At 46.0% G+C, this 20,928-nt stretch overlaps 2 protein-coding genes across 2 annotated transcripts in view; one reads left to right on the plus strand and one right to left on the minus strand.

Annotated features, from left to right (window-relative positions):
• The window catches only part of ABCC6 (ATP binding cassette subfamily C member 6), a 64,541-nt gene extending 61,847 nt beyond the window's left edge, over window positions 1–2,694 (minus strand). Inside the window, exons 1-2 of the mRNA XM_043914406.1 lie at window positions 2,431–2,694; window positions 1,062–1,244 (exon numbers count right to left, since the gene is read on the minus strand). Coding sequence (XP_043770341.1) covers window positions 1,062–1,244; window positions 2,431–2,466 — 219 coding nt within the window. The 5' untranslated portion in view covers window positions 2,467–2,694. The remainder of the gene's footprint in view (window positions 1–1,061; window positions 1,245–2,430) is intronic.
• A 2,797-nt stretch (window positions 2,695–5,491) lies between these two features.
• The window catches only part of LOC122701456 (nodal modulator 1), a 55,786-nt gene continuing 40,349 nt past the window's right edge, over window positions 5,492–20,928 (plus strand). The window contains exons 1-7 of the mRNA XM_043914407.1: window positions 5,492–5,790; window positions 9,074–9,163; window positions 10,692–10,737; window positions 13,970–14,070; window positions 14,662–14,768; window positions 17,095–17,167; window positions 19,271–19,423. Of these exons, the coding sequence (XP_043770342.1) occupies window positions 5,626–5,790; window positions 9,074–9,163; window positions 10,692–10,737; window positions 13,970–14,070; window positions 14,662–14,768; window positions 17,095–17,167; window positions 19,271–19,423 (735 nt within the window). The 5' untranslated portion in view covers window positions 5,492–5,625. The remainder of the gene's footprint in view (window positions 5,791–9,073; window positions 9,164–10,691; window positions 10,738–13,969; window positions 14,071–14,661; window positions 14,769–17,094; window positions 17,168–19,270; window positions 19,424–20,928) is intronic.

Below are 20,928 nucleotides of genomic sequence, written 5' to 3' on the forward strand. Positions count from 1 at the left end.
TGTCTGTTGGGACTGATACGTTCCCAGGCCTTTTTTGACCGAGCTGCCATCGGTCAAATCGGTCTCTCTTTTGGACAAGAGACATCAAGAAGGGGAGAGAGCATGCACAGGCAGACCCGGGAGCCTCGGAGAAACCACCGAACGTGTCAGTCAGTCTCAAGCAGGAGTCAAAACTACCACCTGCAGTCTGCGTTTGGCCTCTTGTCTGTTGTTGTATCACCTCGGAACTAAGAGTGGGTTTCCCACTGTTCACTCACTGAACAAAACTTTAAAAAAATCCTAATACGCCATGATGTGAAATTGATATGAAATGCAAATTTCTGTAACTATAAATAAAGTTTTACTGAAATACAGTGATGTCTACTTGTTTACTGTTTGCTGTCTGTGGCTGCTTTACTGAGGCAAGAGCAGAACTGAGTCGTTGAGGCAGAGACCACATGATCTTTGGAATCTCAGACAAGTACTGATACTCTCTGGCCCTTTGAGGAAGCGTGTGCTGACCCTGGAGAGGTGGTTGGCAAGAGGTCAAATATTTACAAGGTGGTGTGGGAATAAATGAACCATGGAGGGCGTGCTCCTAGAGGTTTGGAGAACATGAGCAGAGACGCTCACATTTGGAATGCCAGTGTTTTTCTAACACTGGACAACAACGACACACCAATTTTAAGGACTGTTCTTTAGTACTGCAGGTGGGGGGGAACACAAAAATCAATGCCTAAGTGTTAACATTTAAAAGGTGCATCCTGGTGTGGCTCTAAAATCACCATGTGCATCTCAGGAGTGTACACTGCACACTTTGGGGAATGCCAGGCTGTGTGGCCATCAACTTGTCTGGGTGTGTGGGTGTCTGTGGGTGTGTTTGTGATGTACGGTTTTCATTATCTTCGATGATTGGTCTGAGAGCGTCTATGCCACTGAGTTTCCCTCTGCAGCCTCTGGGGTATTGTTCTATTTGATTAACAGGGTCCCATGTGTCCACTTTGGGGTCTCTGCCTAATTCCAGCCTGCTCCCCCACCCCCTGACCATTGTCTGATTACAGGCTCCCAGAGGAAAGGGTTACCATCTTGGCCTTGAAGAGGCGGGACATTTGGATGTAGCCCTTGTCATGGCGGTGGATGTAGAGGAGGTAGATGGGGCCAAGGACCCAAAGGTACATGGGGGGCACCCAGACCCCTGCCGTTTTCAGGAAGCATAGGCTCAGCAGGCGGGCAGCGGCAGGCTCCGGCTCCGTCTGGTTCCAGACCTGAGGGAACACCAGGGTGACCCTTATGATGGTACAATGCAGGGGTCCCAAACTCACCTCTTGGGGGGCCAGGAAACTCTTTGGACCCCCAATATTTGCACGGAAAATGTGCTAAGCACTTTTTGTTGTTCTTCGGTCACTGAGTCACGTCCAACTCTTTGCAACCCCATGGACTGCAGCACTCCAGGCTTCCCTGTCCTTCACTATCTCCCAGAGTTAGCTCAAACTCATGTCCATTGAGTCGGTGATGCCATGCAACCATCTCATCCTCTGTCGTCCCTAGAGTACTTCATAATTGAGTAACTCCACTGACCTCACCCAACTGGACAGGGGTGGTGCTGGGATTTGAGCCAAGGCAGTTGGGTCCTAGAATCTAAGACACCTGGGATCCGTGATGAGTGCTGGGCACAGACTTCAAACCACTCTGTTGTTGTTGTTTGGTCGCTAAGTTGTGTCTGACTTTGCGACCCCATGGACTGTAGCCCGCCAGGCTCCTCTGTCCATGGGATTCTCCAGGCAAGAATTCTGGAGTGGATAGCCATTCCCTTCTCCAGCAGATCTTCCCAACCCAGGGATTGAACTCATGTCTCCTGCATTGGCAGGCGGATTCTTTACCACTGAGCCACCAGGCAAGCCCTATAACCACTCTAGGAGGTAGGTATTACTGTTCCCACTTCATAGACCAGCAAACTCACAAGCTGGGAAGGGAACAGCTTCTTTTAGGCCCACACAAATAGGAAGGGACAGAGCTGACTCCACGCTGGCCTGGCTAACCCCAAAGCTTGTTCTACTAGAGGTCGCCATCTGTACTTCTTTCGTCAGATCTGCTGCTGCCCTTTCCTAACCCGAGAAGTGTGAATGTGAATTTCAGAAGACACAGTTGCTTTAATTCTCTCGCTGCTACACCACTGACGCCCTCCCACTAGAGTCCTTTGCTGAGGCAAGAACCAGGGACGTGGGGAGTCCTGTAGCTGGGGGGTCTAGAGGCCCCTTTAACAGGGCTGGTCTCTTTGGGGAACAGCTTGGTTAAGGAGGTCGGCCAGTCCTGCTGTTAGTCTGGCAGGTCTGTTACCCTGCCGGGGATCCGCCCCTCCCCTGGATCGCAGTCCGAGAGAGATCTGTCCAAGAGATCTCTCGAGCCAGCCGGAGAAGGAGAGTGCGCTGCACTCTCGGGGGGTGTACTCACCCCCGGGCCCGTGCAGGGCTCGCCTGGCCCGGCCATCGGGCGCCGTCCGTCCGTCTGTCTGTCGGCCTGTCGGTGGGTCCCTGGACGGCTTCCTCGGCCGCGTTCCGGCCGGGGGAAGGGGCGGGGATTCGAGCTCGCGGATGGCGAGGCCGGGGGCAAGGTCCGGCCGGGCGGCGGGGGTGGGGCGCGGAGGGGTGAAGCGAGGCGAGGTGGAGGGGCGCTCAGGGCGGCCGCTCAGGGCGGCGAGGGAGGGGGTCCCGGAGCCCCAGAAAGTGCGGTAATGTCTGCATATCATCCCCTCTCCCCCTGGCGCAAGTGTCATCCCGAAGTTCCCGAAATCTGTGGATCAGCAATTCCAGGAATTTATCTAGATAAACGAACCCGACAGGTGTGCACAAGTCCAGCGACCTGCGGAATGGGGGGATGGGAGGACCCCGGGTTAAGGTTGGAGCCGCAGCCCCCTCAGTGAGACCGACCCTGTCTGCCTCTAGGATGGTGGGAAGATTTTAAGATTACTAATAAAACGTCTAGCAGAGTGTTTGGCACACTGCAAATGTTCAATCAGAGTTAACTTTTATTAGCATTCGTAGTATTTTTCATCCCTAGGTTACTGAGAAGTGTTGCAAAGTGCCATTGAAGAAGTAGGTTTAATACGGAAATATGGTTACTGAATGCTAAGCGAGAAAAAAAAAAGATTATAATACAAAATAGTTTACGATACGTGTGCAAAGAAAAAAAATAGTATATACTTAACTTAGGGAAAGTGGGAAATGAAGTCAAGTCATTTACCTTTTTCTTCTGGGTCTTAAAGCGAGGTGTAACCCTAGCCACAGGTTCTTTTGGGAAATGACTTTTAACATATATGTATAGACAAAAAGATGGCAATGCACTAAAGCAGTGGTCATGGGACTCCTAATTTTCTTTTGTTTTTCTTTCCCTTCCCTTTTCTATTTTCTATCCTTTGCAATGACCATGTATTCTCTTTCAAGACAGGAATAAAAGACTCAGCTTTTTCAGACAGACAAGAACAGGTGCTCAGTTTGAGTGAAGAATTCAAATCCTTTGCACTCTCCAGGCTGCACTGCTACTTCGGTGTCTTCCTTTCTCTTGCCTTTTTCAGGGCCTCCACAGCACGGGGCTTCCTGGTCGTTTCTCCCCTTTCTTTCCTGAGATTCCCCAACCCTCTTCTTGGGCCCCGGCAGTATGCTTTCAGCTGTCTTCCTGCCTGGGTCTTCTGGAAGAGCAGGGATGCAAAAACTCAAGAATTTTTCTTGAAGCTGAGTGTGGCAGGTCTGCTGTTTATATTCCGATCATCTTTGTTTATTTGAGGTAGTTTTGGTGAAGGCTGATGGAAATTGTGGGGCGGCTTGAGCACCCCCCCCCAAAATCCCCATTACAACTGGCGTTGCCACGGTCCTAGTTCTTTATTTCTTTGTATATATGAAGATGAATTTGAGCGAAATGATGAAGGTTTGAGGGGGGATGGTCAGGAAGGCAGGAAGCACAGAGGAAATCAGCCAGGTGAGCCAAGAACAGAACTCAGATGCCCCAGAGCCAACTTTCCAGCTCTCTGAGCAGCACATGGATGAGGGCTGAGCCCTGCTGGTGGTGGTTTAGTCGCTAAGTCATGTCCGACTATTGCAACCCCATGGATTGTAGCCCATCAGGCTCCTCTGTCCGTAGGATTTCTCTGGCAAGAATACTGGAGTGGGTTGCCATTTCCTTCTCTAGGGGATCTTTCTGACCCAAAGATAGAACCCAGGTCTCCTGCATTGCAGGCAGATACTTTATTGACTGAATCAGCAGGGAAGCCCCCAACCCTAGATAAATCCCCGTCCCTCTCTGGGCCTTGGTTTCTCATCTGTAAAGTAAGATGATTCCATAGGTCAAGCACTTCCTGATTGATGACTTTCAGTCCCCTGGTGGTTTGCTAAGACAAACCAGGGAATTATGTTAGGAAACATAAATGGAAACATTTGTTTTGATTGTAATGATAAATAGTGAACCTCCAAAAAATAAACAATTACCTAAATGGTTTCTCTTTATAATCAAACAGTTGAGAGTCTCACTGTATTTGGAATGAGAATGAAGAGTGAGAGAAATCAGATGTGCTTATGGCTGAGATCCTCTAGTGGATGTATCCTTCCATTGTAGCCACTGTGTAGTTTAAAATCATTGTGATTCATACTGTGTAGTGCTTGAGTCTTAACCATAGTGGCAGATTTCAGTGGGAAATCTCTTTACTTCATCATTTAGGATCAAGGTATAAAAACTATCAAAATAAAAGCACTTGATTTTCTTAAGGAGTGAAATGGAAGAATTTCAAACATCTGGTCGGAAGAGCAGTTTTTGTCTATTTTGATATGGTGACTTGTAGTTCATCTACATTATGGTATACATTCAGTCTTGAGACAAAATATAACATGCTGATTTTTGAACTGATTCAGACAGATGCTTTCAGATGATTTTCATGCATTGCCTCACAGAGCTGGTTCAAAGTAAGTCAAACTGCATGCATCTCTTGCTTCCTGGGGAAAAATCCTCAGTTTGTTTCTATACAAATGTTACTAGAGGAAAAAAAAAATGTTACTAGAGGTGGGATTAAATAAAATTTAAACATTATGCTGAGCTTAAACGACATGTTTTGCTTTAAAAAAAAAGTTAATTGATCATTTATCATGGAAAGTTGCACCAATCGACACAAATCCCTAAAAAGGGTTTGAGATTATACATCACTTGTGAAACTTTCGGGTCAAATAGATTCGGGAAATTTGTTGGATACTTCGATCAATAGTCTCTCGTCATTTCCAGTTTCAGTGCTATTGAATTCCACAGTAAGGGATTTGGAATTCCAAATTCCTAATTCCAAACTAGGAAACTACGAAATTCAACTTTGCAGTTTATGCGTGTACACCCGCACCTTGCAACTGCACCTGCCAGACGGTGCGCGGAGTCCTCCTGGCCTCCAGAGGGCACCAATGGTCTCCTTTCATTGCTGAGCTTGCACCGTAGTTATTTTGGCTGGGGGCCTGGCCGTGGGGGCGGGACGCGCATGCGCGGTCGCGGCGGGGGAGGGGGGGGCGGGGGTGGGGACTGGGCTGTCGGTTGCCCGCAGAGGAGGAAGCCGGCGGCAGCGTGCGGTGTGAGGGGCGGGACCTGGAGGCCTGCGGAGGTTCAGGCTGCGGAGGCCCGGCCATGCGGGGGCGCCGGGCTATGGGGCCACCCGGGCTGGCGGTGGTGGCCGCCACCGTTCTGCTGCTGCTGAGCGGGGTAGAGCCGGCGCGCGGCTCCGAGGACATCGTGGTGGGTTGCGGGGGCTTCGTCAAGTCGGACGTGGAGATCAACTACTCGCTCATTGAGGTGAGTGCCCGCCCCGCGGCCCGGAGCTCGGTGTGTGACCCGGGGCCAGGCGCACAGCCTCGCCGAGCCGCGGTGGCCTCGCCTCCCAGGCGGCTGCCACCAGCCCTCCCCGCAACTCCCCGCGTTCTGGGAGCCCTTTCCTCTTCAGAGGCGCTGCTTTCTGCGGGCCCTCCGCTGGTCTCCTCCCCACTAGCGCTGGAGTGGGGTTCTTCTTATCTTGGGGTCAGCTACGGGGTTGAGGGGGGCGGAGCTCTGAAGGTGTGTGCATAAGGGTGTGAAGGACATTTCTGGTGACGATGATAATGGTTTATAACTTTTGTTAGGTCACACAAAACTAAGGATCCTCCAGATCGAGACCCCAGATACTTCAGAAGGCAAACTCCAGATCCCCACAATGCAGGCCCCAGGTCTCTTAAAACCCAGTCTCAGCAGAACGCAGACCCCAGATCCTCAAACCCCCAGGAACCCAAACCTGCTGAAACTCAGATTTCCTGAAACATATATTCCAGAACCTAGAGACCACAAGTCTTAACCCCCACAACACTGAGTTCCCCCCAAATTCTAATCTACCATTCCTCCTACCCTCTGGGAAGCTTTAAAGGAGCATGAATTCTCATCCCAGAGATCATGACCCAGTTACTGTCTATTGGCATCTCTGGGGCTGGGAAACTATTTTTAATCTCCCTGGTTCCCCCATTGGGACCCTTTCCTCCCATAATGAAGAGTTGTCAGTGCCCTGATTGCTGGGTAGTTATTGGAATTACACAAGAGATTTCTGTAGAAGTCTTTTTATTAAGTTGCAAAGCTCTCTTCAGTTAGATAGTTATTATCCCAGTGGAATTATGACCCATAAAGCTTTTGTGAAGAGGAAGGGAGATAGATGGAAGTGGGCATAGAAGATTACTTGCAGGACAGATAGGAAGGGACCCCAGGGAGGGCTGGCCTCTATTTTAGGAGGGTAGTTACTGATGATGAGTCAAAAGAAGGGAATTTGAGAGAGAGAAAAGAAAGATGCTGGGAGATGCCAGAGAGGAGGGAGTGGGGACCAAGACCCTAAAGGCAGTCTGCTTGAGTAGCTGGAGGGCTGTGGTGAAGAGTTGAACCAGTATGTTCCTACAAAGCAGGTTCCTGGGAATTGGGGGAGGAATCGGAAGTAGATTCTAACAGCTCTTTGACTTAGCCTTGCTCCAAGTCCCAATTTTTGTTCCTGTAGCATGGTGTTGGGAGAGAGACCGCAGAGCCCAGCATCATATATTTCCCAAAGAAGTTACTCATCACCTTCAAGACCCCTGTGTCTGTGGCTTCTCCATCATTTTTGGTCTTAAGAAGTCAGGCATGGGACTTCCTTGGAGGTCTGATGGTTTAGAGTTCACCTTTCAATGCAGGGGGTTCAATCCCTTGTCGGGGAACTAAGATCCCACACACCCAGTGGGAAATAAATAACCAGAACATAAATAGCAGAAGAAATATTGTAACAAATTCAATAACGACTTCAAAAATGGTCCACATCAGAAAAAAAAAATATATATATATATTTATAAAAAGAAGTCAAGTGTTTAATGGATCTACCCACTGGCAGTGGCAAGGCTTCTGGGATCTCTGGGGGCCATGCCACCTCCTGGGCTGTGGGCACAGGGCATTCCAGAAGCTGTCTTGAAAAGCTTTGCAACTTGTAGCTCCCTGGGGCTTCAGGAGAAAAGTTTAGAGCATTAGGGACACTCCCACCCCGAGCACTTAATAGTGACTGTGAGAGTGGAGGGCAGGTTTTGTGACCTAGTATGAAGTATGTTCCCTGAGCCCTAGGGCTGCCTGTCCAGATGGCCTGAGAAATTCATTCTTTCTTCACTTCTGATTATGAAATCCAGTGTTTCATACACATAATGTATCCTGTCATTCTGTGTCCTGACCTGTGCTTTGCAGAATAAATGTAAATAAGATATTTTACAGTCATTTCTTGGTTGTGTTTTCTGTGTCCCAGTAAAACTACCTCAGTCCTCTCCATCCTTCTTCCCTTCTGGGTATTTTTCCATCATATTCATTCAGTTAGTAACTGTTGCATGAGCCCCAGCGTATTCTGAAGCCTTGTCCCTGCTGGGTACCACAGTTCAGTGAACAGAGCAAAGTACCTAAAAAAGAAAAACTGTATTGATTGCTAATTCTTTAACAGTTAGGAGGTTTCACATTAAAAACTGCATTCCTGATTTCTCTGGAAAGCCAGCTAATCTTTGGGTTGCAAATCTTGGCTTGGGTTAAGTAGCAGTCCTGTCCCCTTTGAGATGAATGCCCATTGATGGGAGTTCCCTGGCCCCTCTGGACAGGTGGATCTTCAGCCCCTGCTTTAAGTGCATGCATCCGAATTTCTTTTTGGCCTGAGAATAAGGTGGGGTATTTATGGAGTATTTACACTACATAAGACACTGGCCCAGGCACCACGAAGTGTCAGCCGAGGTCACTGCCCACGGCGAGCCTGCAGTCTACACGTGATTTCCCAGTGTTCCTTTCCTAAGCACACACGTTGTAAATTTGGTGCTTTCCACATCATCTTAGCTGGTATGGCTGGGTTCTGTCATTTTCGTGTCATAGTCACAGATTATTAACATTGAAAGTCTTTAGATGGATGTTACTCCAAGTATTAATATTTTGGGGTTCATTATACAGATCTCTGGCCCTCACCTTAGACCCTCTGTTTTAGAAACAGAAGTGGAGTTTAGGAATTGCATTTTTTTAAGGTATTTTAAAAAAAGAAAATGAAATATGGTTGATTTACAGCGTTGTGTTTAGTCCCTGTTGTACAGCAGAGTGATTCAGTTATACATGTAATACATTCTTTTTCACATTCTTTTTCATTGAGGTTTATTGCAGGATATTGAATATAGTTCCTTGTGCTATTCAACAGTACCTTGTTTTTTATCCATCCTATATATACAGTAGCTTGCTTCTGGTAGTCCCAAATTTCCAATCCTACCCTCCCCAGGAATTGCATTTTAACAAGCCCCTTACTAACAGCAAAGTTGGTTTTAGACCCCAAAACGACATAGAGACAGACACTAAAATACACTGAAAAGCATTGAAAAGTACAACTTTTAAGGCTAGTTTCTAACCTGAAAAATAGCAAATCCCATTACTTGGGATACTTTGTCTTATTTCCCTCTGTCTATAATGCCCATTGTTAGCAGCTTCGTATAGTAGGTCCTCAGCAAATGCATTTTGACTGAATCCATTCAGGTTCATTGTATGTAGCTAATTCTCAACGGTGATATCATGACTTCTCTTTCCTTTCTAGATAAAGTTGTACACCAAACATGGGACTTTGAAATACCAGACAGACTGTGCCCCTAACAATGGTTACTTTATGATCCCCTTGTATGATAAGGTAAGCGGAGAGAGCACGTTAGTGGTTTATGGTGGGAGGTTGTCAGTGTGGCCCACGGGGCTGCGCTAACTGGGAAAGTGGCTTTCCCAAGGGAGCAAATACACCTCTGTTTTGTAAGTTATAAGCGGAATATGGCAATTCTGGCCAAACTGTGAGGGTGACGGCTTATGTACTGGCTTGATTGAATAGCAGTGATTCTCAATGTCTCCAGGGATACTTGGCAATGTCTAGAGACATTTTGGTTGTTACAACCGTGAGGGAGGGTGGTTCATTATCTCCTGCTTGGAGGCCAAGAATGGGGTTAAACAGGCTGCCAGGCTGTGCAGGTCAGGGAAAATGTCAGTGATTCCAAGTCTGAGAAACCCGGACTTAATAGAACTTCCTATTACTACTTGCAAGCGGGTTAAAACATTGTTAAAAAGTATTATACAGGGCTTCCCTGCCAGTGGAGGGGATGCAGGTTTGATCCCTCTTCCCGAAGGATCCCACGTGCCGCGGGGCAGCTAAGCTCGTGTGCCACGACTACTGAGCCTGTGCTCCGCAACGGGAGAGGTCACGGGAGTGAGAACACTGGGGACTGGGGGAGGAGCCCCTGCTTGCTGCCACTAGAGCAAGCCCACGCACAGCAGTGAAGACCCAGCACAGCCAGGAAACAGACAAATGGATAATTTTTAAAAAATATTATGCAAGTAATGTGTGCATTCATGAGTATTGTGGGGGAAAAAATCAAGGTTTTTTTTAGAAGTATATGAAGTAGATTTTATCTTTTGTCCCCAAGTCCCCTCTCCCTCTGTAGTGATGACTTCTGATAAAAGTTTCAGTGTGTATGCTAGCAGATGGCTTTCTCAGTATTTAGAGTTGTACGGATACCCAAGAATATACATGCATGTGCATATATGCAGACATGCACACCCATGTGCTCAGAGATGGATATCCATGCATGCCTGTATTCCTACCCCCCATCCTCCCAATATTTCATCTTTTTATGTGGAAATGTAGATAAACACAAGAAGTTACAAAAGTTATTACTAACAACACAGAGATAAATATTCTTGAACTTATATCTTTACATAATACATAAGATTGTTTTCTAGAGGCGGACTAGTTGATATTGAAATCTGTTTTTTTTTTTTCTAAATCATTCTCAAGGAACCCTTTACTCAAGGGTGTATGAATAAAATCTTGTTTTAAGAATTGGCTTTAGTTTCTAAAGATCTAGCTGACCCTGGCAGACTTAAGGTGAAGGGTTAACATGAGACAGTAGAATGTTTGGTATTGAAAGACCAGGAGTGGCTGAATACGGTGTCTCTAACTCTTTGCTGGATTAAGTAGGAGTTTCTGGGGTTGAACTTGCCACACTGGTAGGGAGTCAAAAGCCCACTACCATTTATGAGCGCAAAGTTTACACTTGGAATTCTATTCCAGGTGTGAAAATTCTACATTACATGATTGTACTAAACTAAGTTAAAAGTTGAAAGGTCATCAGTTCTTAGTCTTCTGCATTGATTTTTTTTTTTCCGCCTCATAGGGAGATTTCATTCTGAAGATTGAGCCTCCTCTAGGGTGGAGTTTTGGTAAGTTAACAAATAACCAGGTATACTTTGTAAGGGATTAGGCTGTATGCTGAATATTAAACTGATGGAGTGCCGAGATGGTTAAAATATGAAGGATTCATTTCTAGTGTGTAAGAGGGTTGTTTTTTTAAACTCCTCCATCCCTGTTACTTTAGAGTAGATTGGATTTACTTTCGATCTATCCTAAGGTTTTCTGTCTTGTTTCTTGAAATAGGCATCTTTTCTTGTACATCACAGGAAACTCCGTTTCTGCAGCTTCATTCATTAAGTGCCAGTAGAACTTGATGACTACAGGGGCCAGGAGTAGGGACTTGACTTCTGGCCTGGGATGGCTTCTTTCTTAGCCCCCTCAGTGTTTTTTTAATAAGCTTTTTTTAGCGAATTAATGGTAATATTAAACACTGTGAAATTTGACATAAAAATCCAGATCTACTGAAGAAATCAGAAGATCTGGCAACGTTGGGGCCTTACCAGCTCTGTGGCAACTTTGGACGAGTTCTTTCCGCTGGGTCAGCATCCATCAGGCTCCCAGACGGCTCATTGGTGAAGCCTCCACCTGCCAGTGCAGGAGATGCAAGAGACATGGGTTCGATCCCTGGGTCAGGAAGATCCCTTGGAGGAGGAAATGGCAATCCACTCCAGTGTTCTTGCCTGGGGAATCCCACGGATTGAGGAGCCTGGTGGGCTACAGTCCATGGGGTCTCAAAGAGTTGGACACAACTCTTCAAATGTGTGCATACATGCTCAGTTGCGTCCAACTCTTAAAAGCAGTCTTTCTGCACACATCCACAAAAAAGCTCCAAACTTCCCTGAGGTGAGTGTCAGTTAGCACCGCTGGAGGAGCGAAAGTGGGGTTGATCAGAAGATAGGGTTCTACTATGGTGTGGCTGATATTTTTGCAGAGCAGAGCCTGGAAATTTTTGTAGAGGTGGGTGTGTGATCCCAGTTCTGTAGCTTGAGGGGAGAAAGGGGGCCCAGTTGCTCCTACCAGGTCCGCCTGTGAGTTAGGGGAGGAAGAATTGAGTCCCTGCTGTCACAGAGGCAGCGACCTACATCTGGGAGACAAAGCTCTTCCTCAGGTCACAGCCGGGGTCCAGAAACTGGAGGGGAGTCACAGCCAAGCCCTGGCCAGAGAGGTCACACTGCCAAAGTGTTTTGTTTGAATCCCCTCCCTTCTTGTCAGTTCTTTTTCTTTTGATAAGCTTGTTAATTGAATCATAGCATGTGTGTGTGCATGTGTGCTAAGTCACTTCAGTCACGTCCAACTCTGTGCGACCCATGGGCTGTGGCCCACCAGGCTGCTCTGTCCATGGGATTCTCCACCCAAGAATACTGGAGTGGGTTGCCATGCTCTCCTCCAGGGGATCTTCGTGACTCAGGGATAGAACCCAATTCTCTTGGGTTCAGAAATTCTCATCACAGAGGTATCAGGCAATGAAGTTCAACAAAATGAAGACACATAACCACCACCTAGATGAGACAGAACCTGACCAACTCCCAGAAGTGCCCCACCCCAGGTGCTTACGAACTGCCCTGCCTGACCTAAAATGATAGATTATTTTACCTGTTTTGAACTTCATGTAAATGGAATCATCCAAGGTTCAGTTTTGCGGCTGGTTTCTTTCTCTCGACCTTGTTCACAGGATTCATCCTTCCTGTGTGTTACTGTATTAGTTCATTCGATTTCTGTGTGACTGGCAAGTGATTTACCCCTCTGCTCTTGGTGGGCAGTTGGGTCGTGTCCCGATTTTGGCCACTGAGAGCAGGGCTCCTGTGAACATCCTGATTACTCCTGTGAATCTTGCGGTGCACACGTGTCTCCGTTCCTGTTGAGTACTAATATATACCAGGGTGGAACTGCTGGGCAGTAGACTTTGTACATGTAATCCAGCCCTAGTAGAGATTTCTGGACCGCCAGAGTGGATGTTGCAGAGCTTTCTCTAGCCGCCGGGTGTAAGAGTTCAGTCCCCTACATCCTCACCAACACCGGCTGTCAGTCTCTTTCATCTTAGCGTCCTGATGGTGGAGCGGTTTCAGCCACTCATTGCGGTCTCAATTTGCATTTCCTGATGGTCCATGAGATTGAACACTTTTTCATATGTGTACTGGCCATTTGGATATTCTCTTTTGTGAGGTGCCTGATAAAGGATTTATCCATTTTTTCACTGACATCTTCCCCTGTGTGTGTGTGTGTAATTCTTTATTTTACATGACGTTCTCTTTTTTAAAAATTACCTCTTTTTTTTTTTTGGCTGCACTGCACAACATGTGGAATCTTAGTTCCCTGACCAGGGATTAAACCTGGGACCTTGGCAGTGGGAGTGCAGAGTCCTAGCCACTGGACTGCCAGGGAATTCCCCTGAAATTCTCTCGATTTGTCCATTTTTTTTTCTCTACCTATCACTTCACATTCTTCCTAACTTTTTAAAAACTCAACTTTAACCCATATTGTGATGAACTCTTCAGTTATTTTTAATTTCCTTGAATTGGTTGCTGATACTGAAAAATCGGGACACAGCAGGTAAGACCCAGATTTTCAGTTTTTCGTGAGAACTTGGAAGCTCGGGCAGCACCAGGTCATGCGGCAATAGTGGGTGGAAGCTGTCTGGTTTTTTCCATTTGCCTCAGTCAATACTTGGCCTCTGCTGACTTCCAGTCCACCTGTTTACTATGGACCCTGGAGTTTATGGTCTTGGTATAATGTGGCTGAACCCATGTACTCGATCAGGAGTCAGATCTGGAGCCAGACTTTTGGATTTGAGAATGGGCTCTGTCCCTCAGGAGCTCTGTGATTTTAGGAGAATCCTTCACCTTTCCGTGCCTCAGTTTACCTCTCAATCAGCTGCAGTGTTACTGCAGTGTTACTGCCTCCCTCTGAGATAGTTGTCAGGGCTAAGTGCACCTAGCTTAGTGGCTGGTCTCTGGGAGGTGTTCAGTAAATAAAAGTTTCTGGCGCTCACTAGATTTTCCATGGGACTCTGAGATACAACTCAGCTGTGAGACTGTTGTAAACGTATCTTATACTCTCAACCCTGGTTCCCTCTGGGGTGGGGGCGGGAGACTTTCCCCTCCTCCTCCTACCTTTGGATTTCCAGCCACGTGAGTGGCTCAGAAATGAATACAGTGAAAGTTAAGCAGTGCAATATGTTTTACGTGACAGTTTATCCTGTCCCAGAACTCAACTTGCTTTTGTGTCCTGTCCCCCACCCCCGGCCCCCCTGTCATTGCGCAGAGCCGACCACCGTGGAGCTGTACGTGGATGGTGTCAGCGACATCTGCACGAAGGGCGGGGACATCAACTTCGTGTTCACAGGCTTCTCCGTGAATGGAAAGGTCTGGCGTTTGTCACGTTTGCTCTGTGGTACAGACTCAGTCTCCTCTTACCTTTAAAAAAGTGAGAATTTTGAAACTGGGGGCTTTGAGGCTATAAGGGATGCACAGATAAGCTTCAGGAGGGCCTGGGAGCTCGATGAAACTGTATGTAAAATGTGGCGGGTGTTCTTGGCGGCTGGGTCTAGGTTGCTGGTCATTCCTTTGTCCAAGTATAGACAGCAGGATGGCCTTTTAGAGAGATAGGGTCTCGGGCCAGTCTCCCCATCCCGGCCTGCAGTGCCGTGGCTGAGATGCCCCTGTTTCTCGCCCACCTTGTCTTCGTGGTGGGTTTATTCTCCTTGCCCTTTACCCTCAGAGGGAGCAGCCAAGCCCACAATGGAGTCAGTGGGACAAAGTGTCATTTCACTGTTGCCGTTCCTTCTCCCTGTCCCCTTGCTTCCCCAGGAAGGGGAGCCACAATCTCTACCATCTTTTCCAAGGAATCCTGACCCAGAGAAGGTCGTGGGCAGCAGGCGCAGGTTGGGCAGTGCTGCTAAGGGGAGAACGTGCCCGCTGGGCGAGTCCTAAGCTCCTCCTCCTTCTCCACGGCAGGTTCTCAGCAAAGGGCAGCCCCTGGGCCCCGCAGGAGTTCAGGTGTCATTGCGAAACACAGGCACCGAAGCGAAGATCCAGTCCACAGTCACACAGCCTGGCGGAAAGTGAGTTAACGCTTGTGCCGCCCTGCCCTGCAGCTAGAGCTGGACCCTGGTGCAGGGGGGTGGAGCTCTGGATTGAGGGAGACCTGGGTTCAGACCCTGATTCAGCCTCTTACCTTCAGATAGGTTCATATCCCACAGGGCCTCAAGTTCCTTACCCGTAAAGTGGAAGTCTTTTGACCCATATCTAGCGGTGATGAGATGATTAAAAATGAGATTAAATAAAGCTCCCGCTGCAGGACTAGGCCTTCATTTACTGGCTGGGACTGGCTCTGGTTCCCAGGTGGCTCAGTGGTAAGGAACCTACCTGCTAATGCAGGAGATGTGGATTTGATCCCTGGTTCAGGAACATCCCCTGGAATAGGAAATGGCAGCCCACTTCAGTACTTTTGCCTGGAAAATTCCATGGGCAGAAGAGCCTGGTGGGCTCTAGTCCATGAGGTCACAAAAGAATTGAACACGACTGAGCCTGGTGTGACGTGGCACTGGCTCTGGAGCCCAACAGCCAGGTTTGAATCCTGTTTCTCCCGTTTGCTAGCTGTCTGCCCCAGGGCAAGTTACTTAAGACCTCTATGCTTTGGTTTCTTCATTTATGAATGAGGATAATCATGGAACCTACCACCTAAGGTTATTGAGAAGATTAAATTATGATATTATTGTTTCAAACTGTCTGGCATAGAATATGCACTTAATAACTTTTAGCTCAATACAGATTAGCTCAATTACGATTTTTAAAAATCATTTTATCACTATTACATCGCAATCATTTTGTAGTTGGAACTGATGACTATTTAATTAACCTTGTTGAGTCAAATTTAAAGCATTTATGTAATGGATTTATATCGTTGCATTGTAAATGTTAATAGATGTGCCAAGATTAATATCCGAATAGTTCCAGCTGATCATTTTGAAAGCATACAAATCACCATTGACTGCTCCAGTACACAAATCTGACTAAACTGCAAAATAGAAATTTATAATGAGCCTGTCAGTATATCATCCAGTTTCTAAATGATGACTGCTGGAATTATATTTTGGTTTTGAAAAACACTTCTTGTTGCCTCTCCAGCCCCCTCCTCTGATCTGTAGAAGGGAATGTAGGACTTCATTTGCTCTGGTCTCAGTAATTTGCTGCTGGCCCTGCTGGGGAAAGGGACTTGAGCTTTCCAAACCCCCTTCTTGTGCACACACTACACAGAGAGTCACGTGCAGAACTGGGATGCTGTGAACACGAGCTACAGGCTGAATCTTACCCAGACCGAAATCCAGTGGCAGTATCAACGCCACTGTAGCTGGTGGTTTCCCGGCCCTGTGCAGTTATTACAGGCGACATCTGATGTGATAAAATACCACCACAGAAAAAGGAACTGAATTGAAATTGTGGCATTCCTGTCACTGGCATTAGCCCGCGTGTGGTCTGGTGCTTTTGCACATCTGAAGGGCTAAATGTGTCAGAATCCTGGAGGCAGTGTTTCCAGCCTCAACTCATCTCACTCTGGTCTTGGTTTGTTCACAGCTGCTAGAACAGTCTTTATCGGCTTCTGGTTTCATCACAGTTGCTTTGCGCAAGAGCCCAGAGTGGCTTCTGTTTGTTCCTGATAACAGATCTTAATAAACTCTCTGGGGTTGGAGTCAAGCTCATTATCACCTGCCCCCTAACGCTTAGTGTCATCTTGTGTCAGCGTCCGTCTCAGCTCAGCGGGCCTGTCTGCCGATTGTTTGTTTCAATTTTGTCGTTTAATTTGTTTATGAGTTCCATTAGTTATTTGGTTGTGGCTTTTTTTTTTCTAAATATTATTTTTTGTCCTCACCATGTGGCATGTGGGATCTTCCTTCCCTAACCAGGGTTTGAACCCATGCCACCTGTAGTGGAAGTGTGGTGTTTTAACCTCTGGACCGCCAGAAAAGTCCCTGTCCCCCATTCTTCACACATCTTTCCTCCCTTCCCACTTCTCTTCGTTTAGACACTTCCCCTTTCCTCACCTCTTCATGCCTCTCTGTCAGCACGCGCTTGAATGATCTGTGACTGACCCCTGCTGAACCACAGAGGCTGGTGTTTAGACTAGAATCCCTGGGGGTGAAGGAAAACATCAGCCTGCCTTCTCGTCAGCACACGAGCCCCTTTCCTTGCACACAGCCAGTGCCCAGTAAGTGCTGTCTGATGAGGATTTGAACAGCGAAGGATTGAATTTCGTTCATGCTCTTTAACTGGCTCAAGGCGAGTTTGTGGTAACTCATGCATCATTTTCTTGTGTTTGGAAGAGTAGTCCTAAATTAGAAATATTCAGGTTGCTGGGAGAAAGTGAAGTGGTATTTTTTTCTTTCTTAGGTTTGCATTTTTTAAAGTTCTTCCTGGAGATTATGAAATCCTTGCAACTCATCCAACCTGGCCACTGAAAGAGGTGAGCATTTATTTCCATTATGTCGATGGCCATGCCAAACAGTGTGCTGGTTTGGGGACAAATGGAGTGGTTTTCAATTCTGGATATGAAGTTATTTTGTTTTTTCTAGAAATTCATGGAAAAAACAATGATGCTGCTGATTAGTTTGGTGGTGTTTATACAGGAAAACTCCCACACTGTAGCAGATTTTGCTTATGTTGGTTTCTGTTTTAGGTAATGACATTGTTCTCCTGCTGTGAAGTTGGTTTGTTATTAACTTATACCTATTTTAAGCTAAATCAACACCAGAGGGACCTGATGAGATTATTTTATTGTTCTTTTTTCTGTCTGTAACAGCAGTACTTACTCTGAATTCTTGTTCTTGTGCCCAAGGAGAATATGTAAGAATGTTTATTGCAGCTTTGTTTGTAATAGCAGAATGTTGTAAACAGCCTGTATGTCCATGAAGGGGAGAGTGGATTGTGGTTTCACCACATGATAGAATTCTGTACATCAGCAATAATGAATGAACCAGAGCCACGTTTATCAATATGACTGTACTTAAAACGTAACATTGAAGGGAAAAGGCAAGTTGCTGAAGGACAAGGAAATATGATACCATTTATATAGGGATTAGACACACTTGTGATCATAACCACTTCTGGATACATTCATATGTGGAAAAACTATAAAGATGCTGCAAATGGGAATGGCAGTGTATTCATTATGGTACGGCTGTCTGCAGCGGGAGGGAGGAAGGGGTATGCAGGTCTGCAGGGTCTAGAATTGTATTTCTTCTCTTTTATTCTTTAGCTGGTTGGAGCTTATATAGGTCGTCTTTGGTATAGACCCCTGTATCTTTTTGTTTGAATGAAATAGTTTATAGTAAGAGATTGAAAAAAAGAAGACACTTATTAAATGTGGTTCTGTAAATAACTGAAAAAACAATTTGAAATAAGACCTAAAGGACATTTCAAAAGGTTAGTTTTTATATTGGTTTTGAGGCTGTGTTTCATTCTTGCTAAAGAAGCATCAGTATTTCAGTTTTTACTCTGTGAATTTTTTTTTTTAATTTTTTTTTCATTTATTTTTATTAGTTGGAGGCTAATTACTTTACAATATTGTAGTGGTTTTTGCCATACATTGACATGAATCAGCCATGGATTTACATGTGTTCCCCATCCCGATCCCCCCTCCCACCTCCCTCCCCATCTCATCCCTCTGGGTCTTCCCAGTGCACCAGCCCCGAGCACTTGTCTCATGCATCCAACCTGGGCTGGTGATCTGTTTCACCCTTGATAGTGTACTTGTTTCAATGCTATTCTCTCAGAACATCCCACCCTCGCCTTCTTCCACTACTGTGTGAGTTTTATGCATTTATAAGTGATGATATAATTTCACACCTTGATGTGTCTGTATACTGTTTATGGTCTGGTTCTTTGGATTTTTCTCCTCTGGTCAACATTTAAAAATGTTTTACTGAAAACTCAGTAGCTTACACGTTATAAATAGAATACGTTTTAAGATTTGCATTGTTCGTTAGTTGTATGCATAAGGAATTTGAGTTTATTCATGTAAAATTGTGTTTTAAACTAAAGCAGGCTATTAAAAGTCAGGAAAATGGTTGCCCTTTGGGGGAGCAGTATCAGGAAAGGAGCAGGAGGGGGCTTCTGAGGACCCAGTGTCTGTTCTGTGTCTGAGTGCTGGATGCATGGTGTGTTTGGGAAAATAACTGTTCCTATGTAAATTGTACTTTAATGAAGAGGTTAAAAATACATGGATGCATACCATTCAGCATAGAAAAAAACGTGTTCATTAAAAAAGATTGGAACATACAGAAGAGCATAAAGGAGTGGAAATGGAAAATTTGGAAGGTGGAAAAGTGTAAAAGAAATAAAATGCCACCATCTAGATGAAAATATCATCGTTTTCATTTTGCCGCTTTTCCCTGCCCTTCATCTTGCCCATTAAAAATAGTTGTGATTATGCTACACATTCATACGCAATTTTATACCATTTCGTTTGTTGCTTTTCTCTGAGTTAATATTTTAGTAAGCACGTCCTCCTGTTGTTAAATGCTTTGTGAGCGTCTGTTCTTTTGGAAGTTAAAATCTTCTTTTGTAGGCGAGCACCACTGTGCGCGTGACCAACTCCAACGCCAATGCCGCGGGTCCCCTCATAGTGGCCGGCTACAACGTGTCTGGCTCTGTCCGCAGCGATGGGGAACCCATGAAAGGGGTGAAGTTTCTTCTCTTCTCTTCTTTAGTGACCAAAGAGGTAAGCAAAGAGGAGTGAAGAACAAGAGAGATTGTGGGCAGAGGGTGGAGGAGATGGGAGATCACAGACTAAGAAATTCAGGTCAGTCACAGACATGGAAAACAAATTTAGGGTTACCCAAGGGGAAAGCTGGGTGGGGGAGGGATAGATTAGGAGCTTGACATTAACATATACACAATGCTGTACATAAAATAGATAAACAACAAGATCATATTGTATAGCACAGAGGTGCATGTGTATTCAGTCGTGTCTAACTCTTTGCAAGTCCATGGACTGTAGCCCACCAGGCTCCCCTGTCTGTGGGATTTTTCAGGCAAGAATACTGGAGTGGGTTGCCATACCTTCCTTCAGGGGATAGCACGGGGAACTATATTCAGTATCTTGTAATAAACTGTGTAATTGTGATGCTGGAGAAGACTCTTGAAAGTCCTTTGGACTGCAAGGAGATCAAACCAGTCAATCCTAAAGGAAACAAACCTTGAATATTCACTGGAAGGACTGATGCTGAAGTTGAAGTTGGGCCCCCTGATGCAAAGAGCCGATTCACTGGAAGAGACCCTGATGCTGGGAAAGGTTGAGGGCAGGAGGAGAAGGGGGGACCACAGAGGATGAGATGGTTGGATGGCATCACTGACAATGGCCATGAGTTTGTGCAAACTCTGGGAGATAGTGGAGGACAGGGAAACCTGGTGTGCTGCAGTCCATGGGGTCACAGAGTCAGACTTGTCATAGTGACTGAACAACAATAAGCTATAATGGAGAAGAATCTGAAAAAGAATGTATATATGTGTAACTATCACTTTGCCATATAGCGGGTCATAACATTGTAAACCAGCCATACTTCAATTAAATAAAAAAATGCAGGTCAAAGTTGATGGATAGTCTTACCATCTAAGAACCTTGTGTCTCTCTCTTGACTCACAAGAAATTGAATGTCTGCACTGGGAGACAGTGGGATTCAGTGGAAAGTGCCCAGGCTTTGAAATGAAACAGACCCAGCTTCAGACAGATCCCAGCTCTGCCTCTGAGCAGCTGTGTGAACTTGGGCCAGTTTGTTTTCTCAACTGGATGATGGTGATCCATGGTAGGGGAGGGCAGTCAGGTGATTTTAGGCTGTACTGTTTTTAACTTTGCAAATGAAAAGTGAAGTGTTAGTCACTCAGTCATGTTCAAGCCTTTGCAACTGCGTGGACTGTAGCCCACCAGGTTTTCCTGTCCATGGGATTCTCCAGGTAAGAATACTGGAGTGGATTGTCACTTCCTTCTCCAGGGGATCTTCCCGACCCAGGGATGGAACCCGGGTCTCCTGCATTACAGGCAGATTCTTTACCATCTGAGCCCCCTGGGAAGCCCTTAACTTTGCAAACTTGTATGTAAAGATTTTTACATTGTGCCCTGTCCTCTACTGCTTCGTAGAGGAAATATTTCAGAAGTACTTTGTGAGGTAAAACTTATGCAAGTTTTTTGAAATGTGGCTATCTGGTAATCATCATAATGTGGAAGTG

This window comes from Cervus elaphus, chromosome 10, assembly GCF_910594005.1.
Source record: "Cervus elaphus chromosome 10, mCerEla1.1, whole genome shotgun sequence".
Lineage (NCBI taxonomy): Eukaryota > Metazoa > Chordata > Mammalia > Artiodactyla > Cervidae > Cervus > Cervus elaphus.